Source organism: Hyperoodon ampullatus (genome assembly GCF_949752795.1).
Source record: "Hyperoodon ampullatus genome assembly, chromosome: 1".
Lineage (NCBI taxonomy): Eukaryota > Metazoa > Chordata > Mammalia > Artiodactyla > Ziphiidae > Hyperoodon > Hyperoodon ampullatus.
In genome coordinates this window covers 56,269,739-56,284,038 of record NC_136914.1, presented here as the reverse complement: position 1 = coordinate 56,284,038, position 14,300 = coordinate 56,269,739, and the positions used below count along the sequence as shown (strand labels likewise).

Sequence of the window (14,300 nt, the reverse complement as noted above, 5' to 3'; positions counted from 1 at the left end):
ATCCATTGACAAGTATATCCCTAATGAAGAGTTCATGGAGATTAAATATTCTGTGTACGTACATGCCTGAAAAAATCTTTATCCCACTGTTCACTTAATTAACTGGCTGAGTATTGAATCTCATTTCTGAAATAATTTCTACTTAATACTTGAATGCATTGCTTCATATTTTTCCTTTTTGTAGCCAGTGTTGCTCATGAAAACTCTAATACCAATCTGATTTAAATATTTTATAGATGACCCTTTTTCTCTTGAAGATTTAGTTCTTCTCTTTACCCTCAGTGTTCTTTAATGTTTGAGGATATGTCTCAGCATGGTTATCCTTGCATCCAGCAGTAGAATATGGTGGTAATGGGTACAGGCTCTGAGTCTGAATACCTGATGCTGAATTCTGACTCTGATACCTACCCCTTTCCTGAGGAAACAAAGGTGACTTGACCGAGTTTCTGATTTTAAGAGCTCTCTGTCAGGATTTTGGAAGTGGCTGAGTACAGGAAAACACATGCAGTTAGAGACATAGGATCTTTAGCAAATGTATGTCTTTAGTGTCAGCAAGTCCAAGAGACAAGATTGCCTAACACGGTTAGAAGCATGGGTGGGCTGGTGATCAGGGAAAGTTTCACAAAGAACTGATATCTATGAAGATAAATATGAAGAGTGGGTAGAAAGTTACCAGGTAGACAGGGTTAGGAAAAGGGCTGTTCTCAGGCATATAATCATAGACAGCTGGACAGAGAGAGTTGGAGTCTGGGGAGCTGAGATCAACTGTTTTTATTCTCACCCAGGAAATCCCCAGCAACATGTGAAGGACAACCTCAACACCACAAAGATATGTCAAACAAAAATATGTTTCTCCTACTAGAAGCCTTCCCAATCTGTACACGTCAGCATCTTTAAAGACTTTTTCCCCCTAGACATTTCTATTGACCTAAAAAAATAAAACCGTCAGTTAATTTACCAGCAAAATGGGTTTATTCAGGAACAGCAAAGAACTGCAACTCAGGACATGGAATCTGTGGCAAACTATAGGCAGGTCTGGAAAACAAAGGAGAGGAACATTCTTTTATGGAGAAGGAAGAGTGGGCGGGGCTGTTACAAACAAAATGTCCATTGGAAGAGACTGGGAGTTTCCAGTGTAGGGGCTTTTCACTGGCAGAGTTGAGACAGTCTCTCATTGGTTGGGCTATTGCCAGGCAAGGAGAAATTCTTTCTTCCTCCTGCTGGGTAGTAAAATAGGAACTTTCTTCCTTTCAGAGATGCAAAGGTTTGTCTCTTCCTGCTGAGTCTGCAATTGATAACAAGAGAGCTGCCCCTTCTGTCTTCCCAAGTCCATTGTAAATGAGGTTTCTGTTTATTAATGTTTACATTTCCCTGTTCCTGTGGCCCATGTTCCTATGGTCATCAGGGTATGATCCCCTGCACACTGATCTGTATTTAGCTAGAGATACAGATCATGGAGCTCCTTTACTTCTCTATTTTTCTTTCACTCCTTTCCTGTGTATGCTTTTCTTTTTCTTTTCTTTTTTTTTAAATTAATTTATTTATTTTTGGCTGTGTTGGGTCTTCATTGCTGTGCATTGGCTTTCTCTAGTTGCGGTGAGCAGGGGCTACTCTTTGTTGCTGTGCGTGGGCTTCTCATTGCGGTGTCTTCTCTTTGTTGCAGAACACGGGCTCTAGAGCGCAGGCTCAGCAATTGTGGTGCACGGGCCCAGTTGCTTCATGGCATCTGGGATCTTCCTGGACCAGGGCTCAAACCCGTGACCCTTGCATAGGCAAGTGGAGTCTTAGCTGCTGTGCCACCAGGGAAGTCCTGTGTTTTTCTTGATAGTGGAAACTGAAGAGGTTAAAGAATGATCTTAAGCAATAGATAAGATGGTGGGTGATTCTAAAGGAGGAAAATTTAAACTGTTTAAACTCAAGAACAACAAGAGAGTAGATAAACAATGAAAGTAATCCAGAGGCTTAACCAGCAGAACACACACACACACACACACACACACACACACAAACCCTTGATCAATATATTAAAAAGGAAGAGGGAAATATACCCTCCAGAAAGGCTATAATGTAAAAGCTGGAATATGCCAAGTGTTAGTGAGTATGTAAACCAGCTAGAACTCTCAGGCACTGTTGATACAAGTAAAATGTGTTCCAAGCACTTTGGAAACTGTCAGTGTCTATTAACATGGTACAAAAGTATATTCTGTGATTCAGAAATTCCACTGATAGGTATAGTCCCTGAAAATATGTATGTAAATTCCCTGAAAATATGTGCATATATTCCTAGCACCAAAAAGTGCACAATATTTCATAGCATCACTATGTATAGTAGTCCCAAACTAGAAATTATCCAAATGCCCATTAACTATAGAATGTATAAATAAATTGTGGTATAATTGTACATTGGAATACTATACAGTAACAAGAATGAGAAATATAAACCTACATACAGCAATATGAGTCAAATCACATAAGTTTAATGTTGAGTGAAACTTGATACAAAAGAATATAAACTAAAAATAGAACTACGATGTGACCCAGCAATCCCACTACTGGGCATATACCCTGAGAAAACCATAATTCAAAAAGAGTCATGTACCACAATGTTCATTGCAGCTCTATTTACAATAACCAGGACATGGAAGCAACCTAAGTGTCCATCAACAGATGAATGGATAAAGAAGATGTGGCACATATATACAATGGAATATTACTCAGAATAAAAAGAAACAAAATTGAGTTATTTGTAATGAGGTGGATGGACCTAGAGTCTGTCATACAGAGTGAAGTAAGTCAGAAAGAGAAAAAGAAATACTGTATGCTAACACATATATATGGAATCTAAGGGAAAAAAAAAAGGTCATGAAGAACCTAGGGGCAAGATGGGAATAAAGACACAGACCTACTAGATAATGGACTTGAGAATATGGGGAGGGGGAAGGGTAAGCTGTGACAAAGTGAGAGAGTGGCATGGACATATATACACTAACAAACGTAAAATAGATAGCTAGTGGGAAGCAGCCACATAGCACAGGGAGATCAGCTCGGTGCTTTTTGACCACCTAGAGGGGTGGGATAGGGAGGGTGGGAGTGAGGGAGATGCAAGAGGGAAGAGATATGGGAACATATGTATATGTATAACTGATTCACTTTGTTATACAGCAGAAACTAACACACCATTGTAAAGCAATTATACTCCAAAAAAGATGTAAAAAAAAAAAAAAAGAATATATACAGTATGATTCCATTTGAATGAACTGAAACAGGCAAAACTAATGTATTCTCTTAGACCTTTCCAGTCTCTTAGTGTGGTATATATCCATTGTAAAACAAATTACTTCAAAATTTAGTAGCTTAAAACAGCAAATATTTATTATCTTTCACATTTTCTGAGAGTTAGGAATCCAGGAGAGGCTTAGTTGTGTGATTCTGCCTCAGTCTCATGACATTGCAGTCAAGATGTCATCTGAAGCTGCAGTTATTTTGAAGGCTTGAGTGAAACTAGAGGATCCACCTCTAAGCTCATGGCTGCTGGTCCAAGGCCTCATATCCTTGCTGGCTGTTAGCTAGCAGCCTCCGTTCCTTGCCATGTGGACATCTCAATTACGCTGTTCACAGCATAACATTTAAAGTTCTTCAGAGCAAGCAGTACATGAGAGAGAATGAGCAAGTTGGAATTCTTGAAGTCTTTTTTAAATAGCCTAAGAAGCAACATCCCATCATTTATACTACATTCTATTTGGCACATAGATCTGGCACAATGTGGGGAAGGGCTACACTAAGACGTGAATACCTGGAGGCTGGGATCATTAGAGGCCATGTTGAGTGCTGGCTCTTACACCTGGTAAAAATTTAAATTGATGAATTTTGAGAGGTTTGATAGTATAGGAAATTGCATTGATAGTTTAACTATTTGAGAATTCATACTAAGAAATACAAAAACAACTAATAAAAAATTTTTTTTCAGAGGCAACTTGTTAACTCCATTAACATAGTGTGTTACATAATGAGCAGGGGTCATCATAGACCATTACTTGGTCCAGGTCCAACTTTAAATACTTAAATAGTTACATTCATTTAACCAATTATTGTGGTGTTAACAAATTTGAAAATGTTATAAGGAAAATTGTGAAAGAGCTAAATTTTATATTAGGTAGTCATGACTAAATTCTAAAACATTTAAATAAATGAATATTATTTATTAATATTAATGTATTATTGAGAAACATCAAGATTAAGCTTTAGGGAAAACAGCTAAGTCCCTAAGGCACTGGAGATACCCAAAGCTGGACACTCAGGCTAATTAAATGATCCAGAATTTCATATATAGAAAAAAGATCTCTGCCAAAGGGGGAAAAAAGTATCAGTATAGTATCATGAAGCCATGACAACAAAGTCTTTTCTGTTATTTTATTTCTTAGGGTTTTTTTTTTTTTTTGAGCTATTCCAGATGTTTGAAAGGTAGGGGTAGAGTAGAATAGTGAGGCCAGTATGGCTCTTGTTAACTGTGTGATGTGTCATAAAGCACTCACTCTGATGCTTGATTCTCTCATTTGAAAAAAGAAAAAATTCTCACCAGTTATTGACTTTTATGATACGTAATCTGTGAGGGACCAAACACAGTACTGATACATACTTTTGGCTTCCTTTAAAAAAAAAGGTATGAATCTTGATAATCAATGTTTGTTCAATAAATCTAAAAAATGAAGAGTATGTGACGTTTATAGAAGTCATGCATATGCTTAATTGCACTTTCTGCTGTAATTTCTTCCCACTTACTTAGCATCATGTAAAGAAATGGTGACTTAGCATTATGTGAATTTTCAAAGCCAAATACCTCTATCATTGGTAATTTTCAAAGATAATAGTATGATTAGAAATATTTTAATCTGCATTTTATTAATGATAGAAAACATAATTTAGTGACATCATTGGAGATGATTACCTATAATGAGTCTGGATTTTTTTCTGACCTACTTAATCCAATAATTATGTACCCTTACCTACTTTCAAAAGCACTTAATAAACTTAGCAAGAAATGATAAGGGATAAGATATTCCTGAGTTAGTACCAGAGAGAGACTCAAGGCCTGGGAGAAGTTGGCTCTATTGCCAGAAAATTAACATTAATTTAGAAATTAATTGACATTAACATTGATGTTAATTAACATTAACATTAATTTCAGTGCCCCAGGAGCACTGAAATTTAGAAGCCTAAAGTATTTTACTTATCAAAAGGAGGCAGTGCAGCTTTGGGGCTCAGAGAGCAAGCTCTGGAGTCTCAGTTACCAGCCTGCCACTTATTAGCTGTTTGACCTCAGTTTCCTCATCAGTGAAATCAGGATAATAATAGTTCCTGCCTCACAGGGCTGCTGTGGGGATTAAATGAGACAGTGCATACAAAATGCTTAGCACAGTGCCAAGATGAGTAAGCACTCAATGGATATTATTATTCTTAATATTCTGAATAAGGTTGGTAGAGAAAGTACAGACTTCTAATGAGTTCAGGACTGACTTAGAATTTGGCAGTATAAAATAGACAAGATACTTTGAAGTTGACAAGGTATTGACCCAAAGGCCACTTCTGTTTAGTAAATCTACACTCCAAAGTTCAGAACAGTTGATTCTACCTGGGATGTCAAATGATTAGAGTGAATCTGTTTAAGGTGTTTCCCTCTCTGATCAATGATTGTATAACATGATGGATGGTATACTGTGTGTAAACCTTGTTTTTTTGAAATGTAGGTAGATTATGGATTTGAGATAGCTTTGTCAATTTGTTTTTCCTTCTAAATTACCACTAACTGGCTACTTAATTATACTCTGTATTTTCTTGAAAGCATTAAAAAATTTCACGCCCACTCTGATCCAAGCAACCATATGTCCATAGTATGAATAAAGCACACCCACAGCTGATGTTTAAGCTAATCAAATGAGAAATGTATTACATGTCGGCTTTGAATAGTTCATTTATGCTGTTAGAGTGAACAAAGTAGTAGTTTCCATCTGTACTTCAGAAATTAAACATTTGCTTCTCAAAGATTTTATTTTAATTGGAACTAATATTAGTTTCTTAGTAAGAGGCCCCTAAAGGAGTTAAATTGAAATCACGTTGCAATAATGAAAAGGCTATGATGTATTTTCCTTAAAATATGCCAAATCTTTCTCACATTATCTCACATGGCAGTGAAAACTAGACCTTTACATGATTTGATGCTCGTCTCTCTATTTTTGGCCAAGATCTACATAGGACGATGATAGGAGCAGTTTCAAATTGTAGAGGCAGTTAGTAACAAACTGAAGATGTAAATAGAAAGAGTTAAATTATTATTGTATGGCACACTTGTTTGGTGGATGAGAAAAGCCTTTTTCTTAGTGGGGAAGACTGTGAAAAGAGTTTTATCAGTGGTAGACCACCAGAAGTTTTGAGACCACATCTCTTTGTATTTATCTACGTCTTTAGGGTGAATAGAGGATGTCAAAGTGATTAGGAGCCTCTCTGTCATGTTCTTTGGAGTAGAAGTTTTGTTGGGGGGTTTGCTGTTCACCCCAAGAACCTGAAGGAAATGTGAAATAACTGGACACATTTCCGTAGGAGTTTCCTCCTCTCTCAACACTATAAAAAAGTAAAGATTAACTCATTAAATATGTCGAATATTCTTATAAGCCCACATAAGTATATTTTTGGAGATTCCCAAGTATGAACAAAACCTAAATTACATTGAAATGCAAGCTTAACATGTTGAATTTGTACCTACATTTTTGTGGGTTTTTTATATTTATTCATTCATTAACTCATTCAATTACTTAATTCAATTACTTTTCTACTATGTGCCAGGCTAGACACTTGGGATACAAACAGGAAAAGTTTCAAGGAACCAGTGAACATTTTTGAACACTGTAGTGATGTGACTCACTAATAAAACAACTTATTGAGAATCTATTTTGTGACAGACACTGTTGTACTTACTGCTAAGAGTTGGCTTTGTCAATAAGATTATACTTACGATGCGTCTGAAGGATGAGAAGATCTTAGGCAGGAGGACTATGGTGAGTGCTCAAGCAGGAGATAATGATGGCTAGAGGTAGTGGGGCTGCACTGGCAATGGATTTAAAATGTACTTGGGCTTCCCTGGTGGCACAGTGGTTGAGAGTCCGCCTGCCGATGCAGGGGACACGGGTTCGTTCCCCGGTCCAGGAAGATCCCACATGCCGTGGAGCGGCTGGGCCCGTGACCCATGGCTGCTGAGCCTGTGTGTCCGGAGCCTGTGCTCTGCAACGGGAGAGGCCACAACAGTGAGAGGCCCGCGTACTGCCAAATATATATATATATATATATATATATATATATATATATATATATATATATATATATATATATATATATATATACTTATATGGTAGAGGAGATTACACTTAGAGGACATTTGGATATAGAGGTTAAAAAAGAGTAGGAGGTAAAAGAAAACACCTGAGTTGTTTTCATTGCTGACTGGGCATCAAGATAGAAAATATTACAAGAAAATTAGGCTTTCCAGGTAGAAAAGAATGTGTTTAGGTTTAGATAGGATGGATTTGAGGTGTTATGAAAGATTTAGGTAGAATTTTGCAGTGGACCATTTTGGATTTATAGCTCTGGAATTCAGAGAAAAGGTTAGATTAGAGATACACTTTGGGAGTCACATCTAAATTAGTAGGAATTGTGGTTCAGGAGTATTTCTCCTGCACAAAGTGTTGTGATTTAGCTTTCTCCTTGCCTTTGTTATTCTGTTCACTGAGAGTGAGACAATGATTTCATGAAATCTCACTACTGAATAATATTATCCAATAGAAGTTTTGGTATGATAGAAACATTCCATATTGCCACTCTCAAAACAGAATTCAATAGCCATAAGTGTATACTGAGCACTTGAAATGTGGTAAATGTGATCGAGGAACTCAATTTCAAATTAAATTAAATTTTAATGAATTTAATGTTTCATAGTCATATGTGGCCCTGTGTGGCCAGGTGCCCCTTTTTATTGGATGGTATACCTAGAGAATGGACAGAGGAGAAAAGCACAGTGGATAATCCTGGTGGGTATAGTAACTAAGAATTAGGGTATAGGTGATACATTTTAGTGGGTGGAGGAAAGATGATACTAGATAAAATATGGGTACCTATGTATATTGCCAACATTTCCCCATATCAAGAACATGGCAGGTAGGATTGCAAGACATGGTATGCCATACATGCAGATAGAGATTTGGATGTAGGAAAAAATAATATTTATTAATATTTTTGTGTTAGATAAAGTACTATATCTTCCAGGTTTGGTATCATTGCTCTAAAAATTAATTGCTTTTATCCTGCATATTCACATGGGGAAGAAACTTATTAAATATGATATGGTATAGTAGTTAAAAGTCATATTAGCAGAATGACTCTGTGAAAGATTCTTGATTTATCTGTGTCTTTGTCATTCAACTAAGTATGAACCCCAGGTTAATACTGGGGTTGTTTTAAGATTTAAATCACAGCAAACACTTAGAAAACTGCCTTGAATCTACTGAAGAGTTAATGCATGTTGTTATCATTAACCTTAAAAGTAAAGTCAGAGAAACGTTTTTAATTGAGTCTATTGTGAAATCTTAATAAAAAAAGGGCATTCTATGGATTGGCCTTACTGATTGATATATCCCTAAACTCATTCAATGTTGTGTTATTTTACATAGAAACGTTTTGCATATAAGATCATCAGTTTCTTTGCATTAATCTTTTTTATGATGAGGAAATATTTTATCAAAAGAAAGTTTACAGTAGTTTTATTATTTCTATGAGATAGAATTAGTATCTTTAGTTAATTTTCTTCTATTAGCAACTCAAATGTTTTTTTTCTTTAAATATTTTTATGTTTACAATTTCAACTATTATTCACACCAATTCCTTTTTGTCATTTCTTTGAGCTTACATTGGATAAGATGAAAAATAATTATATGGTTCCAGACTCGGTAAAAACAAAAATGCTGTAAAGGAGAAAGATAATCTTTTAAAACATTTCCATGACGATGCCTTTCTTGTCTTTGCTTACCTTTGTATTTCAGAGATTCAGGATTATCCTACCAAAATGTTTTGTCTCCCTACATTTAAAAAATAATTGAAATTTTATTAATTAAGTATTTGTTTAAAAATATGATTCTCCATTTCCTGGAAACTCCAGAAATCTGAAAATACCAATAGTACAATTTTCTCTTTCTTATTCATTTTAACAGCAATTCCGGAATTTGTAACACAAGTGAATGTTGCCTTGGAAGCCTTAAGTAAAAACTCTTTGGATGTGTTTGATGATAATCAGTTTGTGGACATCTCAAAAAAGATCTATGATACAATTCATGATATCAGATGTTCAGTCATGATGATTCGGGTAAGTTTGCTTTACCTTCTGTTGAATTATCTTAACACTCTTCACCATCTGGTATGCCTGGAATGATTGCAAGAAATGTTTTATTTCTATGCTGTAATGTCAATGCTAAAATCCATTAGAACTTTAGAAATTCGTATGTATCCCCAAAATCAGATATACTGTCACAAACAACACTTTTACTTATGTATATGGTTGTAACTTATGCAAATGAGCACATTTAACAGCCACATGTGCAGAAATGATAGAATTCATTGTGTGCAGGATTTGCTGAAGTGTCACATAGCATATCAAAAGCCAAAGAACAATACATAAAGTAATTTACTTTCTTTTCTTGAGCAGAAAGGAGAGGATCTTTCTCATCACTACTGAAATTTATAGAAAAATGTGTTTAAAACAAGGTATTTCTATGGCTGAACCCTCTCACACTAGATCATAGAATCAGAGTGTTTTGTAAGAAATCTCACTTGTAACTGCCAGAAACAAGAAATGTTTGAGAATTGTCTATTTGGGAGAATATATACCATCTTCCTGAGTGTGAAAGTGAGTCGTTTGTTGTGGGCACACCTCAGAATTATCTTACCTTAGGGAAACAAAATCCAGTTTATCCACCTATTCACCCTTGGTTAAAGGCCACCTCTCTTCAGAGGTCTTATCAGAGCCTCCTGCAGGGCCAATCAAGCTCTTGTGGCCAAAAAATCCACCCTGAGGCAGAGTAAAGGAAAGAAGAATCAGTAAGACTGGTGAGTGCAATTTGTCAGTATGAGTAGAGTTCAATTTGAAGGCCTCTGGAATTAACTGTTAGTAAGACTGTGAGATAGAATTGGATGTACTGAGAAGATAAGGATGGAGCATCAGTAGTGTCTGACAGGTCTGAATGTCATAGGTTCATGGAGCAGTTCATAGAAATGGAGCCAACTGAGGACCTTGTAGGGAAAAGAGCCAACAGAAGTAGAGGAGCCTGGAAGGGCAGGTGGATGCTTATGGAAGAAATTGTAAGAGAAAGTCTAGAGGTGTCAAGACATGGGATCTAGTACTTCAGAGCTTGGGAAAACCTGCAAGCAAGCCAGTTATACAGAGAGAAACCTCAATATATATTTATGAACAGCCTAGAAGTATTTGTTTATATGTGACTGGGAATAGTGGTACTGTACTAGTACTATGTCTGAACTGCAAAGTACCTTTGCCAAATAGTTTCTTCTTCTAACAAAAGTTTTTATTCCTTACCTATGTGGACTAGGTGACTAGTGGGCTAGTATTAATTCAGAGCTGGATAGGTGGAACCAGGAGGGAAACACTGAAAGTATGAAGAAGGCACATAAACTTCAGGAGGTAGCTTTACAAGAGTGAAAGCCCCACATTTCCAGTATCTCTTGGTGGATATTTGAGAAGATAAACCAGTGAAATAGCATAGGTGAACCAGGGCAGGGAATGCGTTTTGTTTTTTGTTTTGATTTTTTCTGCAAAAGCTATCTAGGGACAAAAGTCTTATAACCTCTCCCACTTGAATATTCTAGTATTTAAAATTTTTCTTATTATCAAAATAGCTTACTTATAACAAACTAAATTATCTTGCCATTATTTCTATATATCCCTCATATGCAGTAGTCCTCTTTAGGGCAGGAGAACAATTTATTGTAATTATTAACAGCCTTAGAGGGCAGTAATTTTTCCCTATAGTCATCTCTTTTTCAAGGTAAATGCTTCAATTTCTTTTAACTTTTCCTCATAGAAATAATTTAGTGTTTTGTGTTCTTTACTAGTCCTTATTTAACTTTTCAACAAACTTCTCCAATGAGACTATCAAAAAGCATACTCTAATTAGAGCCTGCCTGATGTCAAATGAAGTGGAAGATGTATTCTTACATTACTGCTATTAATACAGCCAACTACTGTTAGTCTATTTTTTCCCCTCTTAAACACCATGATTATTGGATAGACAATAATTTTTTTTTGTTTTTATTTTTTATACTGTCGTTTCCTGTATATCCCTTCTCCATTTTGATTTGATGTGTTTGCTCTTGGCCCCAAATCCTAATGCTATTAAACTTCATTATATTTCTAAATGATTCTTCATGTAATTTATCAGGTTGTTTTTAATTTTGGTTGGTGACCATACTTAAATTAGTATTAGTTAGAAATATGAGATTATAATCTTAGTTCCTTCATCTAGATTACAAATAAAAATATTAAATTATATTGGCCCTTAATCCCTGTTGGATAGCTCCAGTTAAGTGCATTAGTGTTAAGATCCCTTAGAATCTGGTGTTCCAGCCAGCTGAGAACATACTGGTAGGTGATCGGTTTGAAAGAATTTTTTTTTTTTTTTTTGCGGTACGCGGGCCTCTCACTGCTGTGGCCTCTCCCGCTACGGAGCACCGGCTCCGGATGCACAGGCTCAGCGGCCATGGCTCACGGGCCCAGCCACTCCGCGGCATGTGGGATCCTCCCGGACTGGGGCACGAACCCGTGTCCCCTGCATTGGCAGGCGAACTCTCAACCACTGCGCCCCCAGGGAAGCCCTGAAATAATGTTTTTTTGAATGTTGAGGTAAAGATACTCTTTCTTCAAACACGTTTTATGGCCAAAAAAAAAAAAAAAAACCAGATAAAAGCAGAGATCCTGTGCTTGAAACCAGGCAGGATAGTCTAGAGGCCCATTATCTGTGTCCCTACACTCCCAGTCTCCTAGACAGCTGCTAGAGGCACCTATATAGCACTTCTGCAGTGATTCCTTGGATGATGACCCATAAACCTTTGTACTTAACTGCTAATTGGATTATAGTACGAAAAAAAGTCTAACTCAGGTGTAATTAATGAAAATCTTTTTTTTTTTTTTCCTTTTAGGACTGTCCCTTTATCATAGAAGATAATAAAATTGATCTGGTATAATCTTCTCTTTAAGAGGTCAGATGTAATGCTGACCAATATCCTGAACTTAGAACTGCAAAACTTTATTTAGAGTATCTAGAGAGTGTCAACATTAAGGCAATACATGCATAATTATGCAAGTTCAGGGAAGGCTAAGCTATGCTCTTGAGAATGTGTGTGAGTGTTACAGAATCCAGTCTTGTACCTGAATTTTCATGAGTGTTCTTCAGTGCTCTGGAGATGATAAAATACTAACTTAAGATCATAGCCTGATATTTTATAGTTTTACAAAAAAATATGATTATACCGGTCTTTAATATTTATTTTGATGAATAACTATGTTTGCCATTGTTTAGATTATTTTAAAAATTTCTGAGTCAAATACTGTGACATTTACTATTATCTCCACTGGATTCAGTGTATGGACAATTGAGTTTGTAGAATCTCATTCTTAACCTTGGAGAGTAGGAAGTATTAATATTTTTTATCTGTTTGGTGTTTAATATCTATGTGTAAATTTTACAGTGATTAAGAGCTGTATGGTCAGGCCACTTAAGGTGACTGTTCTCTTGTTCTCTGTACCTCCCCTGCCCGACCAGTGCCTGCTTCACCTATATCTTATGCATATGACTGACTTTCCTACATAGTTGCCCCAGGCCCCAGCTAGTGATTGTTATTATTAAAGGGGGCTGTGAAGGGCATTCCCCTCTGCTGGTTTCCCTGGTAACTAATGAGCCCACCTGTAATCAATTCCCCTGTAACTGGCAAACTCCCCTTTCTCCGGGAGTGAAGACTGCTGCCATGTCCTGCCCAGCGTCTGAAGTACACGGTGGGATGTCACTCCAGGACCTTGCTTCAGACGTGTAAGCTCCCCCATCCATTAAACCACTGATGTCTCTGTTGCTGACTCCCAGCTCTTTCTTCAGTCTTGAAGCTGGGCAAGCACAGGACTTGTAGGCCTGTGCGGTGCAGCCCAGCAAGAACCTTAATAATATAATGGTTAAAACTAAAGCAAGTAACAAATCTCACTTAGCTTCAGTTTCCTCCTTTGTAAAAGGAACTTGGTATTATACCTACTTTAAAAGATTATTATGCTGACAAAATGAGCTAACAGAAATGAAGTACTTAGTAAATAGTAGTCAAATAAGAAGATAGCTTCTATTGCTATTACCACTGTGAATAGAACTAGTACTACTGAAGCCGCCTATGATTTTGTATATCTTGAAGAATGTTAGCTATAGAAGCTGTAGAAATATGCTCATGGAGCAACGTGAAGCTAAAAACCAAAAAGTAACTTGAAAGGGTGAAGTTCAAAGAATTATTATTTTTCTTTTGGTACTGTTTACATTGTATAAGAGGATAGCCATGTTTATTAGCATTGGGCATCTGAATTATAGTTGATTTAATGAAAATTTTGCTTTTGAACCCATATTACTTTAAGCTAGCATTATAATTCTGCGTATTGTTTTTCTTAACCTCTTGAAACATACAAGGAGGCTTAGTGGCTCATCTTTTTGGTAAAAGGTGCTTAACCAGAAATAGAGGAAATTTGATAAGGATGGCATAAGTGAATTGTGAGAGACTAGCATGGGTGGCCAGAAGTGAAATACTCCCAAAGAGAGGAAAAGATTCAGCAAAAATTCATCCTGTAACAGGTGTTCAGAATGTAGACTTTCATATGTTTTCTTTGTGAATTTTCACATGTGACTTATCAAAAGTTCTCTGAGAATACAAAGAACTTTCCAAAGACGAATGTGAAGATTTTCAGGACCATCATAAATTTAGATTTTCTGTGTTAGTTTTCTAACTTTATGTTTCAGGGAAGAGGAACATATTTTGGATATCTCACTTGGTGGAAATTAATTTTTGATAAAACAAAAATAAAATAAATATAAAAACATTTACATGTCCCAGTTTACATGGACCATCTTTACATGAATCATTTAAATGGATTCTAGAATTAGAACATAGTTTAATATACAACTTCAGCTTATATAGCCAGAAAAACATTTTGTGTCCAATTCTACTGT

The 14,300-nt window shown here is 36.3% G+C and overlaps 1 protein-coding gene across 1 annotated transcript in view; it reads left to right on the top strand.

Annotated features, from left to right (window-relative positions):
- The window catches only part of CTNNA3 (catenin alpha 3), a gene marked incomplete at both ends in the record, with an annotated part of 1,638,358 nt that overhangs the window by 1,312,344 nt on the left and 311,714 nt on the right, over window positions 1–14,300 (top strand). The window contains 1 exon segment of the mRNA XM_079710492.1: window positions 9,252–9,403. Within this exon segment, the coding sequence (XP_079566618.1) occupies window positions 9,252–9,403 (152 nt within the window).